The 13,071-nt window shown below is 44.9% G+C and overlaps 1 protein-coding gene and 1 long non-coding RNA gene across 3 annotated transcripts in view; one reads left to right on the top strand and one right to left on the bottom strand.

Moving 5' to 3' along the window:
* Nucleotides 1-13,071, bottom strand: part of LOC139786220 (uncharacterized) — a 181,391-nt gene that overhangs the window by 14,240 nt on the left and 154,080 nt on the right. The gene's annotated exons all lie outside the window — the stretch shown is intronic.
* LOC139786170 (uncharacterized) overlaps nucleotides 1-13,071 on the top strand; it is a 244,763-nt gene that overhangs the window by 111,339 nt on the left and 120,353 nt on the right. For both annotated transcript variants that reach the window (XM_071725327.1, XM_071725320.1), the window contains exon 3: nucleotides 10,537-10,697. In XM_071725327.1, coding sequence (XP_071581428.1) covers nucleotides 10,610-10,697 — 88 coding nt within the window. In that variant the 5' untranslated portion in view covers nucleotides 10,537-10,609. The remainder of the gene's footprint in view (nucleotides 1-10,536; nucleotides 10,698-13,071) is intronic.

Genomic DNA, 13,071 nt, shown 5'->3' with positions numbered 1-13,071 from the left:
GAGATTTATTGAAAAATCGAAGAGTTCCCGGCGACGCCTGTGGCGACGAAATCAATGGTGCCGACGTCATCGTCGCCGTCGTCGCCGTCGTCGCCGCCGCCATCGTTACCGTCGTTGTAGCGAGCATAACGTCGCGTCGCTCCCGTTGGAAATGCTATATAAGATCTGGACCTAAAGGAGATAACACCCCGCGAAAGGGATTCACCGAGATTAACCTTCCGGACAGATAAGGATTTCGAGTCTCGGCCGATAAAGCTACCCTCCACGCCAACGTCCATCCGTCTTGGACAACTGGTATCAGTTTCCGAGACAGTATCCGTATTACCGGACCTGTGGTTGTTGATGGCCGTGCGTCCGTGCAAGAAATCGGGGGATCGTTAATGATGGAAGTCAGACCGCAAGATAATTGGCGGTCGGAGTCGCCGATATACGTCGCCGGTAAGGTGGTGAGAATTAATGAGACTCGCAAACGAACCTGAGTAAAGTCGTATTTGACTGTCGGGCGATCGATCTTCGGGTTATCGCGTCGCCTGGATCGCCGCCGCGCCGTTTATAGATGCGCCGCGGGAATTGGTAAGAAGTTTGGAAACATCCGGGAAACGCGCGGAAACATCAGAGACGCGTCGGCGAATAATATGCTGCTGAGAGGACCGTGTCGAGAGATGGACGGGGGATACGGCGTAGGAAAGTACGGAGCCATCGTCGCTATGAATTCTTTATCGCACATGTGCGGGCATAAATAATAGACAGTGACATCTGCAACTGCGCGACGATCATGCCGAACTTTTTGCTTATTTAAACATCCACATGCGCGATATATCATATATGGTTTTTTTTAATAAAATTATAAAATGTTTCTTCGTAATAATTAATGGCTATAATAAGATATTATTGTAGGACAACTTTGCGCGCGAATTTCCTGCAATATCTCTCATACTTTTGATACTTATTAATTAAAAGAATAACGTTATACTTGGATCATTTTATATATCAAGCGATTCTCTCTGATGTCAGCACAAAGCTCGAACCTTATTTCTGAGGCTTCTTATGGGGAGAAAAATGCAGCTATCGATAAAATCGTCTCTTCCGGTCAGTTCAGTCTTCAATATCCGGAATACAGCGAACGCTACTTCCTCGAAAATGTCCAGATTAAACCTTCTTAATTATCGACGACGTCGATCGATCGTGGGGTCATTAATAACATTAGATGCGGTTCGCGATAAGTCAGTCGAGAGATCGACCTTTTTTTTTACCCTCTCGATAGAACGGTAACGACCGTTAAGACGTTGCTGCAATTAATCTTGGCGATCTCGCACGGCAACATTCTAATTTCATGGGGAAAAGGGCGGTCCCCGGACAGCGCGGGTGGATGTTCCGACTCATACAAGAGATTGTGCGATTGTAAATTCGTCCTAGATGTAACCAGCATTTAGAATTGTAGCTAGTCGCGTTCGAAAAGGGAACGATGCTTTTCGTATGCTGTCAGCTTTCGCGAATCTATAGTTAATTGGTGCCGAAACTTCCGCATTCCAATTAAGGATGCGAGTGTCACGACAGAAGCCAACGACGCGTCTCCGTCTACCGACTTACAATTTCCAGAGACAATATTAACGTTGCAGAGTCGGACGACAACGACGACGACAATGACGACGACAACGACGACGACAACGACGACGAGGACGATGACGATTACGATGCAGCACGGTGCAATATAGGCAAAAGTGGCTCGTGATTTGTTAAACGCGCAGAAGTATGGAGGACCCCGTGCCTCCCGTGCTGGAGGCCGGTGAGTAGTTTTCGCTATCGATCGCGCGCGGAAACTAGCACAGCATTTGATCAATATGAACCACTCTCCGCATCGCTCCCTGACAAATTCGACCGCCGTTTTTATTATTACTGCGAACGTGCAGGAGCACGAAAGGCGCTTGACTGGGCGGCCGAACTCGCTGGTTCGTTTATCTTATAGTTGAACGAGTTATGACGTCGGTATATGGCAATATATATGAGGGGCGGCTATTCCATTAGTTTTATAAAGTTTTACCAAGTTTGGGAAATTGGACGGGGAGAGAATATCCTTCTCCCTTTATGAAACGCGAAGTTAAAATTATAAGCGTAACATCTGCATATATATGTATAATATGGTTAAACGATGGAGGAATAATAGTGATATTCTGAACTTGATATTTGACAAAATAATAGCAATAAAATTTTAATTATCCTAAACGACGATTGCGAGAATATTTAATTTGCGGCAAATATAATTTTCATATTACGCTAAAAAAAAAGACTGGTAGATATATCTAAACATATTTCGTTCGGAAGAATTGCAAAAATTGTGTGCCAAGTAAATATAATCTCCAATATTTCCCTTAATATCGTAATTCAAATAGTAAGAAGGGAAGATATATTATAAGCCGCTTAATATCTGCTTCTCCCGGAAACTAGATCTCAAGAACTTTGTTTTCGGTTTGATTTTACATGAGGGGTCACGCTCCCTTTCTCGGATTTGCGTATCCAATTATCCCTGCATTGCGGAATCGTGCGTGCGTTCCCGTATAGCTAAACGAGCTTGATTGCCACGACATCGCGGTCAAACCCTGGCGAGAACGCGAAAACGCCAACGTTCGGACGAGCGGCGCAATATGCGATCCCGAAGAGACGTTTGTTAAATGACTCGGCGGCGCACCGCGCGCAGACGGATGATGGATGAGGGGACGCGCCCAGGGTTTCTTCGCCGCCCGGTAATTCGGAAAAACGGCGCCGCCCTTACGCGGAATCCAATAAAACGAATTGGCGTGCCGTACCCGTACAACTTCGATCGGGACGGAAATAAAGGATCGAGATAAAAGCCGCCTTTGACGAGGCGGGTAAGCTGAGCGCGCGCGAGTCTGCCTCTCCGAGACGGTCAACCATCATTTTTACCACCGACTGTATCCGTCAACGACCGCGAGGCGTCGAGTCGAGTTGTCGATTCTTAGGTTTTCGTGGTTTCAATGTACTTGAAACTGATATTGAAACGGAGAGATCGCTTAATTTCGATTTTATTGGACAGTTTAGCCCGATGACATTTTACCATTTCTGTTTGACAGGCAATGCAGAGTGTAAGTGTAATATAGGTGAAATATTTGAGGTGTGGATTCAGGATCTGGTAAAAAAGAAGCGTCTATACAAATATGTGTATTTAGAAATGTTTATTTATTTTTTAAATTTATTTAAAAGAGCGAACGGAATTAGTTTATAATAAGTGCCATGCTTATCAGATTACGTCTAAGCGGATGTGGCTGTCTTTTATCATGGTAGTACCATAATATTACATTAGTCTTGCAATGATATGTATTGCAGTGAATTTAACAATAACGTGTCCATTGTTTCGATTCTACGTTGAATCCAATAATCACTTTCTCATTATAAACGCCAGAAACTGATACCGTAAACCTAACGCTATTGTACTCTGCAATATTTCGCGCAATAATTACATAATATATCCTACGAGTTACATATTATTATAGAATATTATAATATTATGCTTTAATTTGTCAAAATTGGCGACCATTTTACATCAGTGTACGATAGTGCAAGAGTGCATACAGTGCGCGAAAGCGTTACGAAAATCCAATTTTTCCATGGATTTTATATACTTCGAGGATGTGTCACTAAATGCATCAACGTAGCAGTTGATTTCCTCGCGCGTTCCGACCCCTATATTGACGCGTCTGTCAATAAAACGAAATGATTTCTTGCTCAAGGAATATATCGTGGTCGAATTCGACGACAGCGGGGCACGTACGAAGCAGCGCCGTTGTGCCCGCAAATTCGCGAAGAATTTCTTATGCTACCGGGATTTTTACTTCCTTGTGCGCGGCGTGGCGTGCGAGCGAGAGTCCAAGCCGCAGGAATACAATCACCACGACGTCCATTTTCGTGAATTAGATTTCCGTCTACGTCAACGGGGCCTTCTTTTTGTTTTGCCGCGCATGAAAGAACACTTCGGTTGAAAAGTAGAAGAGGAAATGGCGCGCGCGCGCGCGCTTCCGCGTATCCCCCCTCCCCCTCCCCCCAAATGCGACGGCAAGACCTGGAGAGCAATTCTCTTGACAATTTGGCCTGGCGGTTCGCCAGCCGAGACCAGTCGATTCAACTAATCTAAGTTGCTTAGCACGACTTCGTTCGATTCGCCTCACCACACCGCCGCGCCGCCCGCGCCGCCGCCACCGCCAACACCACCCTCGTGGCCTCTCTCGAAGACTTCGACTTAGCTCCCCGTGTCGAAACCACCCCTGCCCCACCGTCGGCTCTCCTCTCGCTGGGTGTCGAGGGAGCGCGTACGAGAAATACGGATTTTCGCGCGTTTCCGCTTAACTACATACGTGTTCGGTGTTTAGCGCGTATCTGAAATTGAGGAATATATATCTGTTTTAATTATCTAAGAGAGAGGGCGAGATATATGTCAATTACACAATGCGATAACAATCGGGACACAATAGTCCAGTCATTCTGTCATTCTGAATTTCCGGAACAAAAAAAATATATTTATTAAATGTTCCCGACTCACACTGCACCACCGTTTTGTATGCTTCCGACGTAGGTTTCTCTAGGAAGCTTTCCAGTCGCTCCAGACCAACAACGCGTCTTACAAATAGAATAAGTTTGCAACCGAACCTTCGGGAGAGTCCTATATATACCTTGCGAGACGCCACCGTAACTCGCCCGAGAACGCCATTTCTTACGACATAATTGGTTAGCGCGCGGAATTGGTTTCGTACCTCGTTCGTCAGAATCCAGGGAACTTTATAGCGCCCTCGCGACGCCGTGCATGACCCGATTTCTGATGTACGCCTGTTAATTCCTTGTCCGAATCAGCGCGGAGAAACGCAAAGGGATGTTTGAGAAGAAGCTTTAGTAGCGATTACACGTGTAAGTATAATCCAGTCGCTCTTGGCACGTTGTAAGTTAGCTTGTTTCTCGTTAAGTATCGATTAGAGAAAAGGCATTTATATCAACCACGTCTATACTCCAACGATTCAGTATATACATTAAAAAAATAAGATTACGTTATTATTATTATTATTCGTCAATTTATCTTTAAAGCCCCCGAAATTGGATCCTCCTACCACGGTTAGAGAGGGATTGCGAGAGAGTTAGCGTCGTATCGGACTCTCGCAATTTGCACAGTCGATCCAGGAATTTCTGGCCGCTCTCCGCGGCGCCGCGCCGCCGTCCCTTTATACGCGTATTGGTGGATGGAGAGGATAGAGCGAGCGGTGGTATGCTTCCAACTATAACTTGATATCTCTTCGTCCCGCAGCGCCGTTATCGCCAGGGATGTACACGTACCATCGAGGGAGGTAAGACTACCTTCCCTCGCGCTAACTGCTTGACAAACTAAGTTAACGTTTCTTACGATGTAATTGGCTCCACGCGGCAGCGGAGAATCGCATACCTCGCGTCGCCGGCGAGTACGAGGGACGAGAGAGAGATATAGGGGATGCTGCGGGAATCACGAGACGCGACGGAATCGTCCTCGTGATGTGCCCGGGCGTCGATGCCGGGAGGAATTCTCCCGGTGGTACAAAACGACGTGGTAAAAGAGGAAGGGAAGCGCGTGCGGTAAATTGTACGTTCATTTGCGCCGGGATCCGGGCGGTACATGCGAGAAGACGACGAGGAGGGATAATTACGGAGAACGAGAATGCGCGCGCGTGTTAACGATTGGAAGGCGAGAAATCACGATCGAGACGATTGCGACTCGCGACAATTTTTAAATTGCTTCGACCTCGGGAGAACTCGCGTCACGAAACACGCCTCTCGCTTTAATCTTCCGCGATACCGTTACGATCGTTGTAACGTCTTACAATACGCAGCGTGTCATTATCTCCATCACGTAATCTGGATCCAAACAATGTCTCGTCGAAATTAAGCAATTACAATTATTTTTATAGACATGTTTTATACTTGATACATGATTTAAATGGTTTCATCTCGATTCGCGTTTTCTCACGCTTATCTTCCACAAGAAGAAGGCGCTATTTTTATGGAGCACGGTGAAAAATATCACCGAGCGGAAGCAGGGGGTCGCATACTGGAAATATAAGTTCACACAACTCACTCTGCGCGAGGCTTCGCGATCGTATCTTCTTTCAGTTCATGGAAGTACGGCGGTCCAGCCTCATCGTCGTCGAATCGTCCATCAAAGTTCCGACCAAGTTTGCGTCCCGCGTCACAATATTGTCGCCCTTTCCCTCCATTTCCCGCTCCTTCCCTTTCTCGGTTCTTCCCTTTTCCCGACAAGGGAGAGAATCTGGGATCTACTACGCCCTACGGGGTAAACCAGTGCGATTCTATTCTCTCTGTCTTCCCTCTTTTTCTCGCTTCTTCATCCTTCCATCTTCGTCGAACTGCCTCTTTTTTTTGTCTTACCTCAACTTCTCCCGTTTTTATCCCTTCCCCTCGCATCCTGATCCTTTTTTCTCTTCATCTATACGCTTCGGCGATAATAACCGGCGAACCAACGGCGCAAATCTTCAATCTCGTCTGGCAAATGGCCGATCTCGAGGCGCGCGGTACTTTCGCCAGACGGGACAAAAGAAGAAGAGGTCCTTCCATATATGTCCGTATAGCTGTGAGCCGCGGAAATTTTCCGCTGGATAAGCCCACATTGTTTGTTCGCATGGAGCTTCTCCTGCGCGTTATTTTCTTCTTTTTTATTTATCTTTTTTTTTAGCGCACATTGCCGTTCCTCCGTTTTCCTCCGAATGCGTTCGACATCGTTTACTCACCGCCCCGCGTTCCGGTAAGAATCTGCGCGGAGAAGAGAGATTTATAAGCGATGACACGTGAAAGTGGTCCATTTGCATCTCGCAAGCCGCTGAGCGTGGCAGCGCGTATCGATTGCGCGTGAAATATTTTCCTCGATTTTTAAGATGCGCCCGCCCGCTATTTCATACCCGCGATCCTTATAGAAAGTTCGCAGTGGACAAATTGAGGCTCTTCTTGAGCGAATAATACGCGGTGTCATATCGGGCAGCTTTCGGGAGAAAAGAAACTTCAAGATTTTTCAAAGAGATTTCACGACTTCGAATATAAGGTAGATCTTTATTCTACACTCTTCCCGTGTGTACACGGCGCACGATATAAAAGATACACTGTAATATTTCGAGTAATATATTTCGATTTATCGCGCGGAAAAGTTAACATAGGAAGAAATATCTACGGTAAAGTATTTTGCATTACTCGGCGAAGTATTCGCTGCACAACGAGGGTTTATTTAGACGCTCTCTTCGCTCTTCACGAATTCTTCTAGTTCTCCGTTTCCAATTTCTCGCATCGTCCTCGACAATATCATCGCAATCGCGTCGCGCCAATATTGCAATCTCTTAGGTTCGAGGAATACAATTTGTGCGATCAATAAGGGAAACCGTCAAAGCGGAAGCTTCCCTGCGCGAGCGAAGCTGGCTTTAAAACGACAAGGATGTTCCGTGGGAAGAAACAATGTTGTTGGATGGTCTTATCTCTCGCTTTCCGTCTTTCTCGCCTCCCTTTTCTTCCTTCTCTCAACCTGTTATTCTTTGTCTTCTAAACATACGACGCTGCAGGTAAACGTTGAACCAACATTGTAAATCTCCGGTGTGTTGTTTGGAAGCCGACTAGATCCTAGAATCCACCTGTATTGTCACGTAAAACGAGAGGAAAAAGATGTTGAGCGTTTAAAATGTCGCGGGTGTATCGGAACTGTTAGAATATCTGGCGAAATAGATGAAGCTTCGGCGATTTTCTGATGTGCGCTTTTTATCAGGTATTCGATGGATAGATTCAAATATTTTGCACAGCACTTTTTTAACGTCTTTCCATTTATCTTTCACGATGAATGAATTGACCATAAATATTTGCGTCATTTACGAAATAAAGTCAGATATTTTTTAATTGACATTTTTTAACGTTAAGAGAAAAATTAAATCTTTGATTTAAAGATATATCATTTATGAACACGAAATTATTATTCGATGTATGCAATCAGTAAATAAAAGCAAGAATTTTTACATATACTTCTATTTGTGTTGCATCATGCTGTATCGAGTATTTTGTTTTTCTTTTTGCTTCTTCCACTTTTTATCAAATATACAATATAGCATGAATTTTTCACAAGACGAGATCTCTCTAATCTTGGTCGTTTTCTTCCATCTTGTTTGTTGTACCGCGATGAAAGAGTGTCTCAATTTTCATGTTCATTTTTGACGCATAATGTCGGGGGAAAAGCTGGAAATGCAATGGTAATGACTTGTCGCGAGTTGCGGTTTAAATTCGTTGTGCTTCGAAAGCCATACATTTTTTTCCGCGCAAATATTACGACAGCGAGAGAGAGAGATCAGGTCTCTGAAATGAAATTAACTTTCCATTTCCAAGTTCCACCTTCAGCTTCCCCGCTTGTAGTTCTGGCAGATGTTATCTCAAATTTTAATTGAACTTTATTATCGTATTAATTATTCGCTGCATTAGTTAGTAAGAAAATAATTTATGTCGCGCGCTTCGGATGTCAGAATTAGTTACTCGGAAAACGATTCCTATTTGACTTGGAATATTATTCAGACTTATCTCTCTTTCTCTCTCATTTTCTCGTGATATACGTTGAGTGACATATTCAATTTTTTTTATACACAAAGATGATACGATACAAAGTAAATATTATTTTTTTCCGTAATTAGCGTCGATCTACGTATAATATTTGCTTTAATTGCCGGAAGATTACTCGCGCTTTTGACGATATCGGTATTGGATATTTACCCGCTACGATATCTCAAAGCGAAAGCAAAATATGGAGCGTATATTTTGATATCGTCCTGCGTCAAAGCTACAAATCTAACGTCTACTCGAAATCGATCAAACGCTTATAAGTTGCGAGGAGAACTAAAAAGGATCTTTAAATTCCGCGGTGAACGCATCGTCGTGAAAGCGCCGCGCGATACAGCGAGCTGCAGTAACCGTCGGTAGCCATGGCGAAAAAAGAGAACTCGATATGAAAAAGCTCGTGGTACCCAAATAAAATTGTTCGCCTGTAATCGAGTCCTTGAGAGGAAAAGCTGCGTCGTGGAAAACCTCGAAACGCCAATATTCGTCGGTTGTGCATACGTCGCGTTTTCCTTACAAAACTGCCTACGTAGAAAATCTCCAGACGTACGGAAAAATATTATATACGATTGATATCACGCTTAATTAAATCTCCGTTTAATCTTAATTTTTAATTAAATTTCTGGATATTACGTGGAAAAAAATTTTAATCTTTGATATTAAATAATTTAATACGCTATAATGTTACACTCTTAAATTTTTCCAATAAGAAAAAGTCAAATTTGTCGAAGGATTTAGCCCGTAAAGATACACGTTGAATGTCCTAACTCCTATATAAACTGAGCATATATAAACGCGTATCCATTAAATATCCCACGCAATTCACCGTCGTGCCATATGCTGTTTTTCGCGGAGAACCGCACAAAAGTCAACGTGGCGCAAATGACGTTGCCGCGTAAAAAGCTCGAGTGTCAGGCTGGCTGGTACTTTCGTCGCGACGCTGCGAGACGACGGTGACGAATTCGCGGTGACGGGGATACAACGTGTCAGCGGGATCCGCGGGCGAGAGAAGAGACGACGGGCGGGGCGCGCGGGCAGCGCGTCTCATGCGCGTGCACCACCGCACCGGGGAGAATACGGGCGAATTTAATTTCTACGTAACATTACACCTTAGGAGCCTTATACCAGCGCCATTGTGCGCCTCCGGGGGCGGCCGCGGAGAGACACTCGATCGCAGGACTCCATTTGCGGTTTAGCATAATGGAAACCCAACGCGCCCCGGGGGCCGTCCGCGTCCCCTGTCCCCCGACGTCTCCCGACCCGTCTTGTCCCGCCTTCTGGGTCTACTTCGTTCTCGTATTCTCCACCGTTGTTTGCGGCCAACGTAAGAATGGGGGCGAAAAATAAGTAAACCGAGGAAACACGGCGAGGAAAGATAACCCCGCGTGTTCTCGTTGGCGTGTACCCATTCAACGCCAAACACGGACCGTTGGCCATTTCCGTGCGAAAGAACGGAATCGTTCCGCTTCTCGGCTGAAGAAGGTAAATCTCGGTTGACGTCTATTCAAAGTGTGACTTCGCATGCAGAATGCAGACACTGTTCGCGATAAAAAAAAAGGATAGATCCATCCACGTCTGATATCTCAGATGCGTTTTATCGATTAACCATTATCACACCGCGCGGATAAAAATGCCACGCGGTGTTCAGTTATAGCACTACCTTTTTCACCACTAAGCTACCTTACGCTAATGACACTGGTCGTTTCAGTTCCGAGATATATTTATCACGACGTAACGAGTGTCAGAAATGTCGTCGAAATCACCCCGCGTAAATGCGCGTTTGCCGCGGCTCTCGATGGCCCTCCCCGTCATTCGTCTGACGGGGGAGCGCGCGGCCCTTTGCGAGACTCATTTTTGTTGACGAAACCGAGCCCGAGTGTCGCGTCTCTTATTCCTTATCTTTTATTCTTACAGGGAGGCTGTGATGAGGGAAGTCGGCTAAGAGGAGCCCGTGTCGCGCAAGCGCCGGTAGAGGAGTATAGGAAAGATGCCGCTTTCCTCGAGAGTCTTATTAAGCCCGCTGCTGCTTCTAATCATCGCAGGAAGCACCGGCGCCTTCAGCTCCCGGCAAGGAGGTAAGAAACCTTCGTCTTGAACGACGTTTTGTGCCGGCGGGTAGACAATGACGATGATACCGACGAAAACGACGACAACCACAGCGGCGACGACGACGACGACGACGACGACGACGACGACGATGACAGCGACGGCGACGATGGTCGTTACGAATTCCGCCTTTTCGTGGCTATGACGAATTTCCACGAGAATAGTCGCGCGGTTTTACTCTTTCTTCCCCTCCCCCCCTTCCTCTGTGAAACTCGTCGCTAGACATACTCGTTGTATCCTCGGAGTTTTGAGATAGCGCATATTTCCGTCCCCACGGAGCATCCGACTGTCAATTTCACGCTATTTGCACATTCGCCGACAAGCGTGAAAATACGTTATCGCACGTTATTCCTTCGTTTATTTCATGCTCTCCGACAATCAGGAGGTTTCGCGCGATGCATTTTCGGTACACGAATACTTTTAACAAGAGGTTCGAGAGCGCGGTTCGATTTCGCATTTCAGTTTTTGAACTATGAATAGATGCAAGTTACACATTAAGTGACTTTATCTATTTAGAGAGGAGCTCTATCTCTCTCTTCGGATATATTTGAAGCATTGCATGCGATATATATATACAGATATGCGGATCGATTTTTATACATTTTTCTTCGAAAACATGCGAATCCGGATGAAATCACAGTGCGCGACGTAAGGTAAACCACCTGCAGCGAATATTTGGCGCGGCGTACATTTTAGCAGAAAGAGGAAACATATTGCATTTCCGATCTTTTAGCCACTTGTAACTTTGCACGTACGTGGACTTATTTCGAGGATCGTACTCGCGGTTACTCAGCCTCTCGCGTATGTTGACAAAAGGATATGCGCGTGTATGTGCACCACTCGGGACAACGATATAAGCAAAATATTTCCACACCTTTCATCTTCAGCCGGTATCATCCATTTCTCTCATCTTCCCTCTCTTTTCTCACGCTCTCTCTTTCTCTCCCTCTATCTCTCTATGTTTCTCGTCTTCGTTCTGGCCATGTCTCTTCTCTGGCTGCATTTGTAGAGAGAACGCCTCTTAGTGACCATTTCCTAGATTAAGGTCACCTGGAAAGCAAATAGTTGTTAGGAGAACGTAGACACAGAGAGCGAGTGAGAGAGTGAGGGAGGGAGAGACGAGGAGAGGAACTTGGAGTAGTCTCACGGACGACGAACTTCCGGTGTATACGTATCCTGGAAAACTATTATGCGCGCAGGTCCGTTGCATCCGAGAGAAACTCGACGCACTAGAATGTACGAGCGAGCGCTGGACAAATTGTCGTACGATCCTCGCGACTCGCCAATGACGGTAAATCCTTCGTCGCACTTCGTACAATGCGTTCGATCGATACGATACCTGGATCAGTGGTTTTCAACCTTTTTCAAGATATACGTTCTCTCTCTCTTTCTCTTTCGGGTGATAAATACTCTCCAGGCGCAATTCTAACGTTAATTCTAACGTTCCGCCATTCGTAGTATTCTACATGCGCGTGCGAATTAAAAATGTGTCCCCCATTCTTTTAATTACGGTATAGCTTTTGTCTATGGGCAATGGTTTAAAGAAAGATAGTGAATTATGCATTGCAGTATTAAAACGGAATATCGCAATAAAGAATATTTGAGAATTTTTGAGAATTTGATCAATTATTACTTGACACACAGAAAATTCTGACCGAATAGTTACGTCTCTCGCAATTCGTCGTCACAGATCTTGTGAATTTTTAATTTAACAGAGATTGTTATCGCCGCAATTAAAATTGTCAGGTAGACGTTGGAAAATTATATTCGCGTTGTCGGCACGATCGCCCGGAGGAGATTTTAGAAATCTCCGACTGCCAACTTTATATCGTAAAACGCAACTCACATATGTTTTTTTTCATATTTGCTTGGCTATAAATTTAAGTAAACTTCGCCTCCAGTGTTTGCTTTTAAATTGTTGTACGAAAACATGGAAATACACCTGCAATCGCTGTGTGTTTGACATCTCAAATAGCTCTGAAAATATTTGCCTGTTATAATTTTTGGCGATGTTAAAAATCACTCTTTTCAGTTGAAAGAAATATTGAATCTAAAAAGAACGTGATTCTCTCATGCACTTCTCGAGATTGATTTACAATATTGAAGAAATAGAACGAAATGTTGATTACGCGGATAGACGGACGAATAGATTTTGGAAGTCTTCGAAACTAATAACACCACCGAGAACTGTACCAAATTTGTCTTAACCTTTGTCATCATTTCGGTCGTTTCACGTTGACATGTCTCGCAGCAGTGATCAATAAACTGGGTATGCGCACACATTTCATCTCACATTCGCGAATACAAACGCCACGATTTCCTAGAAAAGTTATCCGACTTATG

Source organism: Temnothorax nylanderi, unplaced genomic scaffold (genome assembly GCF_030848795.1).
Source record: "Temnothorax nylanderi isolate EJ_2023f unplaced genomic scaffold, tnyl_v1.0 TNYL_tig0009_pilon, whole genome shotgun sequence".
NCBI classification, from domain to species: Eukaryota; Metazoa; Arthropoda; class Insecta; order Hymenoptera; family Formicidae; genus Temnothorax; species Temnothorax nylanderi.
This window is presented reverse-complemented; position numbering and strand designations above follow the sequence as displayed.